Source organism: Cynara cardunculus, assembly GCF_001531365.2.
Source record: "Cynara cardunculus var. scolymus isolate 2C chromosome LG 8, CcrdV1, whole genome shotgun sequence".
NCBI lineage: Eukaryota > Viridiplantae > Streptophyta > Magnoliopsida > Asterales > Asteraceae > Cynara > Cynara cardunculus.
The window spans coordinates 20,966,215-20,976,716 of record NC_037535.1 but is presented as its reverse complement, the minus strand read 5'-3'; the positions used below and the strand labels follow the sequence as shown (position 1 = coordinate 20,976,716).

General features: G+C 34.6%; 1 protein-coding gene across 1 annotated transcript; it reads left to right on the top strand.

Moving 5' to 3' along the window:
* The first annotated feature begins 1,276 nt into the window (after positions 1 to 1,276).
* Positions 1,277 to 2,574, top strand: LOC112516989 (probable LRR receptor-like serine/threonine-protein kinase At4g36180). Its single transcript, XM_025124269.1, has one exon. It carries the CDS (start codon positions 1,372 to 1,374, stop codon positions 2,509 to 2,511), a length of 1,140 nt encoding a protein of 379 aa, XP_024980037.1. The 5' UTR covers positions 1,277 to 1,371; the 3' UTR covers positions 2,512 to 2,574.
* Positions 2,575 to 10,502: the final 7,928 nt, after the last annotated feature.

Here is a 10,502-nt window from a genome sequence, read left to right as displayed (position 1 = left end):
CGCTTCTGAATTTCAAAATGAACAAAATCAAAGCCAAAGATTTGGTTTGTAAAGCTTGCAATATTTACATAAACTGTATTTAAAATTTTCTCTAAATAATATGATTTTAATTCGAAATAAAATTAGAGAAATGGGCACAAGAACAAAAAAAAAAAATTCACTTAGGGGCCGTTCACTAAACACTTATTCGGTAAGCATTTACCAGTAAAATTTAACACTATCATTTACTTACCGGGTAATATTTTAATCCACCAAAATAGTATCGTATGCCACAATTTTACCATGTAAGCATTTACCATGGTAAGCATTTACCATGGTAAGAGTCTTCGCCCTCACTTACCGAGTAAGACTCTTGGTCCTTGTCTTGCTCTTACTAGGTAAGATTCTTGGTTTTTACCATGTTTATCCGGTAATGTAATGTGACTTGATGTTCACTTACCCGAGTAAGCGTTTGATAAACGGCCCCTTAGTGGCACTCCAAGTGACAAATTAGTAGGAACCACTTTCATACCAAAATGAAGATAATAGTGACCATTCTTGTACTATTTAAATTTTAAGGGACCACATTCAAAGATTTGTGAACTAAAAGGACCAAAAATTGTAGTTTTAATATACTAATTTTATGTTTTTTTAAATATTCTGTTAGGAACAAATTACTTAATAATAAGGTCTTTTAAAATAAAATCTGTATGGGAAAAATGTAATGAATTTTATCTTAGATGCACTTGGTTTGGTGAAACGGTTACGAAGGATTTGGATTTTGTAGAATAATTTGGAATTAGAGGGTTCTAGATTTGGAATCTTTTTTATATCTGGTTTATAGGATTTGGAATGTAATTAAATTTTATTATTAAAAAATAATTTATAAATAATTATAAAAATAATTAAATTATTTTTTTAATTGATTAAACAAATGTTTTTAACATATTTTAAAACAATATATATACGATTTTTATAAAATCTCATTAAATATCAACTACCTCTTAGGATTTCAAAATCTTTTACGTGTGTGATCCCAGTTAAATCCCAAAATATTAAATTCTAAAGATCTTTTAAACTAAAAATGAGATTAAAGGGGTGTTTGAAATTGTTTATTTAAAATAATTTATGTTTTTTTATAAAAATGTTAATTAATTTATTATAAGTTAAAATGATTTAACTTTTTCAAAAACTTATTGTTACCGAAAATGGTTTAAAGATATTTTTGGAATTATTAAATTTCCATAAACTTGTCATTCGTGTATGTGGTAGAGTGGTGTCAGTACCCACTCTTTGCTCCCAATCACGACTACCAAAACTCCCCCATGGCTATGGGTGTAACTTCCCTTTATAACCTTTCATGTCCTCCCTACTAAATGCTTCATTCCCACCATGTCCACCACCGTCTTTTTCTTCCTCCTCCTCCTATCCACCTCTGCCGCTGCCACCACCACCACCCTCGCCTCCGATGTATCTGCACTCAAAGCCATTAAATCTGCCATTAATCCCACCACCATCCCTTCCTACTCTTGCTTAGCCTCCTGGAATTTCACTTCTGATCCCTGCTCCAACCCTCACCTCACTCACTTTCTCTGTGGTCTCTCTTGCTCCGGCAACCGAGTCACCCAACTCACCTTCGACCGTGCCGGTTACTCCGGAACTCTCTCCTCATTCGTTTCTAAACTCACCCAACTCCTTACCATTGATCTCTCTGATAACAAATTCTCTGGCCCAATCCCAACTGCTCTCTTCTTTCTTCCCAATCTCCAGACCCTCATCCTCCGATCTAATTCCTTCTCTGGAACCATCCCACCTGCTATTTCCAGTCTCACATCAATCCAAACCCTAGACGTCTCTCACAATTCACTAACCGGGTCATTGCCAGATACATTGAGTTCACTCACCTTGACTCGGCTTGATCTGAGTTTCAATAAACTTACGGGACCAATCCCGAAACTCCCCAAAAACCTGCTTGAACTCGCAATTAAATCCAATTTACTATCTGGGTATCTATCAAAAACATCCTTTAACGAGTTGACTCAGCTGGAAGTGGTGGAACTCAGTGACAACTCGCTCACTGGAACAATCCCCGGCTGGTTCTTCCTCCAACCATCCATCCAGCAAGTCAATCTAGCGAATAACGGTTTCACTGGTATCGAGATCTTAAAACCCACCGACAGCAACCTCATCGCCGTCGACATCGGATTCAACAAAATCGCCGGATACCTATCGGCGAACTTCTCGGCGTATCCTATGTTGTCGTCTCTGTCACTCCGATACAACAAGCTTCATGGACCGATCCCGTCGGAGTACAGCCAAAAGGCGACGTTGAGAAGGTTGTTTCTGGACGGAAATTACTTAAGTGGGTTACCGCCGAAGGAGTTTTTCTCCGGGAAGTCGTCGGTTTCCGGCAGCTTAGGGGACAATTGCCTGAGGAGTTGTCCGACATCTTCGCAACTTTGCTTGAAATCGCAGAAACCATCGTCGATTTGCCAGCGAGCATACGGTGGAAAGGTGAAACCAAAGTCGTAGCGTCGGCCCATGTTTCGGGATTCCTTTTTTAGGGGTAGGATTAAATATATTTTATTTTCGTAATTCTATTCTATTTTATTATTTTTCATACCTGAAATAAAATCATTAAATTATGGATGTATTTTTATCAAATATTTTTTTTATTAACCTGAATATCCAACTTGCTATGCGAGCCGACTAATTTCACGATGACCATCTGCTTTGCAAATAGTCTGGAGTCAACGTATTTGAACATCTGTAGCCATAAGAGGGTTTTTATTACTCATTGGATTAAACTTGGGACCTCCTGATACTTTTGACCTTTGGAATCAAATTCAAATCATTTATTTTGATCCTTATTAACAAAAATAATCTGACATGTACAATTACTGCAACAAAATTTATGGATGTATCGTCAAAATTGTTTTTAGCTTTCAAAATTATGAAAAATACAATTTATTAAATTTTTGTAGTTTTTTATATTTTAAATTAATATATTTATGCTTAAAAATAAAAATAGCTGATGGCTGGGGCGGTTCGCGTTCTAAAACATTAACATGCAAGGATGATGAACCAACATCCACATCAGGTAGATAAAGTAATTTTTATACGATTAAGATTTTTAATTTTTTTTAATAAATAAATTATTGAATTGTTAAATACTAATTATTTATGTCCGTTAAAAAAAAACGTTAAGTAAAAGGCTAAAAATGTTTTAAAGTAAAAAGAATTTAAATCAGTTTTATCATTTTCAAACCTTGTGACATTCAAATCTCTCGTACCCGGTTTCATCGGGTCCCCTCATGATCCCATTGTCGTCTGCTCTCCTTCTTTTTTGATCTATCATTTTATGTACTAGGGGTGCTCATGGGTTGGGTTGATCGGGATGAAGACATTTGAACAACTCAACCCAATGCTTGCGGTTTGGAAAAATCTTAATTCAATCCAACCCAAACCAAAGTGTAACCCAACCCAACCTGTGCGGGTTGGTAGGGTTAGTCAGGTTGATACATTGGTATATTAAAATATTTTTCTAACCTTGAATATGTTATTTCTCTACTCATAATTTCTTTTTCATCATCAACCATTTGATACAACTTATTCATATTTCTTACATATATCACATTCAGTTAATTTTCTCAATTTACATATATATGTTCACAGTTACTGAATGAGTTATATAGAGATATGAATAGATTGAAAATATATGTATATGAAAAGCATACATGATAGTGTAATTGTCTAATGTATATATTAATAGAAATTCAACAATCATATTAAATCCAAGAAATAAAAGGATATCGGGTTCATCAGGTTGGGTTGAGTTCAAATAATAGTAACCCAATATCAACCCAATACCTACGGTTTGACAATTTTACAACTCCATTAGACATCGGGTTACTTCAGGTCGGGTTATTTTGTATTGGGTTGGGTTGGGTTGATCGAGTTGGTCGGGTTTTTAAGCACCCTATTATTATGTACCTCATTAAATTGTTTTAAAAAAAGAGAGAAGTGAAAGACAAAAAAAATATTAAAAAAGGGATGTATATAACTAAATTCTAAAAGTTCAATAGTTTATTTAATTAAAAAAAATCAGGGATTTAATCATTCAAACCGGGAACATTCAATGATTTAATTATTTACTAAAATAGTTCAGGGACATAATCATGTTAAGTAAGAAAGTTCATTTGGTTTTTATAGAAATTTTCTTATTTTTTATGTTTGTAATATTAATAAACGTTTCAAACCCTGAAGACTTAATTTTAAATCAAGCAAAGATAAAAAATGGTAGCACATAACGAGAACAATTGTCTCAACAATTATATGTTTTAGGAATAATTCAGTAAGGTCTTGTTTGTTTTTTATTTTCAGCTTTTAATTTATCATTTATATCTGATTTGATGAGACGTTTTAAAATTTAGACTTTTTTAGACCCTTTTTAACTCTTAAATTCATTTGAAAAAAAAATAAGTGGTTTCTTTAACACCTCTTATTCGACCTTGTTTTCCCTTCAACAACCATCACATTCTTTGGCTTCTCCACTCGTTTTCTCTTCGCCTCCAACTGGCTGGAACGACTGCAACTCCTTCCTCTTCCTCCACTCCGCCTCCGTCTCCGGCCGTCCATGAGCTTCCTTCACTGGAAAACGACGACCCATTTAACTATTTAAGCTCACAGTCTCATTCATCATCTTCTTCCCAAAAAAACCCACACCAGAATCAGAAGAAAAACCCCCTTTTCCCCCAAAATGAAACCACGATTTCTTAGAAACATTGACCATTTTCCATGGATTGATGGCGATTTGAACAAACGTCGCCACTAATTAATTCACATTATCAAATATAGACGAAGGTGGTTCCACACCTTTATCCCACTCTAGCCACCCCAATGGATGCAAAATCCCTCCAATTCTCGACTTCATGATCATAGTTGTCGATAATCCTTCCATGGTCGACCAAGGTACGTCGGAGCTGTTAGATAGTCCAATGGGGTTATATCACATTTATGGATAGAAATTCCTGAGTCCTCATTCGGGTCTTTCTTTCCTTGAGCTGTAATGGTGACAAATTGGTTCGGTAATGGCTGCCATGGCTTAATCTTGCAGTTCTGCAACACCACGGCGGAGTGTCCAAAGATGAAATCCATCGTGCTCGTGACGCCACGATCCCGATAAAATTGACAGTTGCTATGAAGATAAAGGGTGTCTTGGAAGGCATCGAATGAACATCTGTAGAAAATGGAAAGAGTTGAACTCGACCTCATCGCCACCGACTATTCTTTGGCTTCGCCAACGATGTTCTTGAACCCCATGTCCATTTCCATGAACTCTTATCCTGATACACCTCTTCATCATGATGATTGATTCATGCCCTTTTTCTGTCGGATCTTGTATATACATTAATATCGTATTCTTTGATTTTGAGTTTCTGTTAAGTTTAGTTGTTTTCACATGTTGATGTAAAGAAAAATGGTTTGAAATAGTTCTATTGATTCAGATTTCAGCCGTTTGTCAGTTCATAAAATTAAATAGTCTTTTTGATTCAAATTTTAACACCACCTCTAATAAATCAGAAGTAAAATAAAACTTCAGACTTCAACACCTCTTAAAAAACCAAACGGCACATAAGAGAAACTCAGATCTTGCTCCATATATTTAAGGTAACGTAGGATGTGAAATGCATAAAAATTAGTGTTCTCTATGTCTACTAATATACATTATTTTAATATAAAATTTTACTTTTTAAAATAATAGAGTATTTGAAAAGAGAGTTGGACTCCGATGATGATGAAAGTTATGGTGAGAAAGATAATAAGAGATCTCCACATTTGGATCAATCCTAATTGAAAATCAATACTAATGAGGTGTACTGAGATGTAAATGATCAATTCCAATATCGAAGCAATACATGAGGTGGGGGTGATATTAAAATTAATAAAAGGTCTAGATCTCTTCTTACGATTTTTATATTAACTTCTATTCTCACAAGATCTTTTGTCTTTGTAGAGACATCCTTACATATAGAGAATGAGATAATGTAAATTAATATAAAGAGTCAATGTAAATAGTACATTAGACCAGGGATAGATGTAGTCTACAAAAGGTAAAAAATAATTTTACTTAGGTTTGAAAAATAAAATTACACGTTTTACCCATTTGTTCCCCCAAGTCAAATTTGCACGGTGTCCTCGTTCTCGCCGACGATTACGCAGCCGTCGCCACTTTCCAACACGCAACCATCGTTTGCTTCATTGCTTGCTTCCACCATGACCACGAGCCATCGGCCCATCTCCAACTGTTCGTTCAAGTCTTCAATATTGTTTGATTAGATTTCTTCTCGTCTTATAATAGCAACAACAATTCGATTTCTACTTTCTCCTTACACATTCTGTTCGATTTCTTCTGTTAGGATGGTTTTCGATTTCTGTTTTATTGGTCATTATTGTTTCGCTTTCTTCAATTCTTTGTTGGTTGTTGTCTTGTTGATATGAGTTTTTTTTTCTACTTGGTTTTGATTTCTCGTTGTTCTTGTAATCTTGTTTGAATCAAAGGATGATGTTATTCTATATTTATTTAGCCATTTTCGATTTCATTTCTTTAGGGATTTTGGAAATTGCTAGACAACCTAGATTAAAAAAAAAAGGGATAGCTTTTATGCTTTTAAATTGCGACAGAGGCTATTACATGCTTCCATTTATCTGTTTATTTGCTAGATTATTTCTGTTTATTTAAATCAGCTCAATTATCTAATTTGCCTATGATTCTGTTAAGCATCACTTTTTACCTCGTGAAGTCAGTTTTGTGCAATTGAATTTGTGATATTTTTTTGAATGTGCGTGTAATTTGTGCCGCAGAAAAACTAGCTGCTAAGGTTACAAAAATATGTAATGACTCGTTTTCGAATGATGAAAAATCATAAAAATCAACTTATGTAGTTGCATTTTGTTAATCATAATGATACAATACATCGGTACTTCTTAGTTTACGTGCCCCCGATCTATGACTTTTCTGGATCTGCCACTGCAAACTAATGTTTTTTTTTTCATATCTGACTCCTATAATTATTGAAAAAGAAATATAATGAATCCATCGGAGATGCTCTAAAAAGTGATAAAAATCCCGTTGTGGTCACGGAGGATCAAATGCAATGACTCCGGACTATCTGCAAAGCAAGTGATCGTCCTAGGATTAGTCGGCTCACATAGTGGGTTGAATATCCAGGATAATAAAAAATAGTGATAGAAACAACTAAACAAAAAAATTTAAGTTTCAAAATTGGCCCCAAGATCATGCTCTGGTCCATGAAACAAAGAACATGGCATGCCTCCCTCCTATTTTTTTTTTAAATACAAAAGAAATTTTGAATTTTCTCTAGGGATATTTTAGTGATAGGTTCTATAAGATCTGAACGATTTTCGAATTGATCAGATCATGTATGAACATAGTTAATAATAGAGTAAGTTATAACACTTTTGGTCCTTGCAGTTTAAAAATTATAAGATGGCTATCAAGATTTGCAAAAGCGTCTGTATTTGATCCCTTCTTTTAACCCTCGTTAAAAAATTCATTAAATGAGACATTTTCCTCTTTTGTCATTTTTTTGTCTTTTATCAAATCGAAATCGATTTTATGATTTTGGTCTTTATGGTTTTTGATTGGATAAGAGACAAATCGATAAAAAAACGAAAATATATTTCATTTAACGAAATTTTTTAGTGGGGGTTAGAGGGACCAAATCCAAACATTTTTACAAACTATAACGATCATCTTGTAATTTCAAAAATAGAGGATGAAAATTGTTAATTTTGACAAAGCAATAAGGACCAACTCTGTAGTTTACTTTACTCTTAATAATAAAATATATTTTTATTAGAGCAAACTACAATTTTTGTCCATGTGGTTTACACGAATCTCTAAAAGTGATCCGTAGACTTCAATAACTACAATTATCGTCTCCATTGTTTACATTTTGCTTTGAAATTGGTTCCTTTCACTAACTTTGTTTTAAAAAAATTGTTAAAATAAGGGCATTTTAGTCTTTTCATGTATTTCTTTTATTTTAATTTTAGAAATCAATAAATATTTTTGTAACACACACACAGTGACATAGTCCCTACCGCCCACCGTCTGCCCTCCCCCACTGTCAATGTACATCTCCGGCAACCCCATCTCCCCTCTGGCCTTCCATCTTCGTCTCATACATCACATATCCCATCTCTTTTCTTCGGTTCCCCCCCTCTCTCTCGCTAAATGAATTCCAAAAGGCCGAATTGATCGGTCGGAAAAACGAGACGATGATGATGATGGCTAGGAACCAGATCGGTATCACAACTGCATCACGAAAATCGAGTTTTTGGCATAAGGATGAACAGGAGGATCACATTATACATATATAAAATGTAGGAAATTTGTAGGTTGGAAGTTTACCTTCCATCCACATTGGTAGAAAATTAATTTATAGAGAAGCTTATAAGGCTTTCTCTAGAAATGAGATTTGAACAAGTTGGTGGACTCATGGTGGGGGTCTTGAGTGGAAGGCCCAACACACGCGTGCGTGGCCATGGCCGAGGCCACGGGCGCGGGATTCGCGAAGGTGGCGCGAGGAGGCGTACTTTGCACTTCGCATCGGAGCAGAAGGAGCCTCGCCATATAAACTGGGTTGAAGCCAGTTCGAAATACACAGAAAGTTCTAAGCTTCCTCTCCTTCGATTTCTGCTCCCGAGTATTACTTTCTCTCTATCGTTTTCTACATACACGGTGCTCTATATTCGTTTTTGATCGCTGTTCATAAACGAATCGAATATTGCATCAAATCCTGGGGTTTTGTGACTAGCAGACTCACAGCGTAAATAGAGTGGTCGTATAAAACCTTAAAGGACAGGTTTTACCGTGCATATTATCATCCAAATCGACATAAAATTAAACAGGTTGGTTTTATATTTCTTGCATTGTATTTAATTTCTTGTTCACTAAGTGAACAACTCTGCTTCTACCCTTTATTTCATTGAATCTAAGTGAACAACTCTGCTTCTACCCCTTTATTTCATTGAATCTATCGTGAAGGATAGACTCAATCTGTGTGAATTGACACTTTTGAGGTGTTGGTGGGTCTGAATACTAAAAGGCTTAAGTTTTTGTCCGTTATATAATTAAAGTTTTATAAAGATTAAATCTTTATTTTGTTTTCATTTATTTTTATTGGAATATTTTTTTTTCAACATAAAAAACAAACACACTACACCGTGAATCTCCTCCCCCGCTGCTGGTGTTCATCTCTAGCAACCCTCCCCCATCTCCTAACTCATCTCCATCTTTATCCTTCCTTCCCCATCTTCGACGTTCATCTCCCTCCCCTATCTCCAACGTTCATCTCCCTCCCCCACCAACTACACCTGCAACTCCAACTTGCAACCATCGTTGTTGTTTTGATAATTAGATCTCCCACATATCTCATTCGTAGATCTCATACACACACAAATTCACACATACACATACATAGATCACACATACACATTCACTTCATAGATACACATACATATACGTAGAAGAGAGAGGTGCTCGGGGTTATCCTCGGTGGTGTTGTAGCGGCAATGGTACTGGGAAGTGTCAAAGGGAACAATAAGGGGTGGGGGTGGGCGTCATTTGGGAATGGAAGGGTGGTATTGAGTTTGGTCATCGGACAAGACCATCAGTGACAGTGTGAGATGTTCACCGGATGTATGTGTGTTCGTGCACATATATATACACACACACAAAATATAAATTAAATTAGAGTAAATTACAATTTGGTCTTTGGGTTTAAACAAAAATGTATAACATGGTCTTCTAAAAGTTAAAAGACGAAAATATCCTTAACTTAAAAGGAAAAAAACTTAACAGAGTTAAGTCGAATGACTATTTTCAAAACAAAATGTAAATAGCAGGATGATAATTATAATTATTGAAGTTTACGGATCACTTTAAAAAATTTGTATAAACAACACTGTAGTTTACTCATTTTATTAAATTGTGTAATATGAACATTTTATTATGAATGAGGAGCAAAGGGCAGAATTGTAAATTTAGAATGGGAATGGTCAAAGATTTTGTGACCTGGGGTGGGGCAATATATTTAATTCAAATTCCGGTCCACTACTTGACAACCTGTGCAAATCTTGGACCGACCTTTTTCATTTTTATCTTTTTGTAAATGTCCCCTTCGTAAAAATTAAATAATCTATACTATATTATAAATATTTGATAAAAATTCTTAAAAACTATTTTTTATGTATAAAATACTGTTTATTGACACATATCACTTGAAATTCAAGATTACGAGTAGATTGTGCTTAAATACAACTTATTAAAGTTTTATTTTTAAATTTTTGTAACTAACTGCAGATTAACATAATCAAATACAAGATAAATATTTCATTTTAAAATTAAAAAATCTAAAATATAATTAGAATAATCATTAAATTCTAACAGAATATTTAATTATTATTTTTATAAAAATTATATTATTAAATCTGAA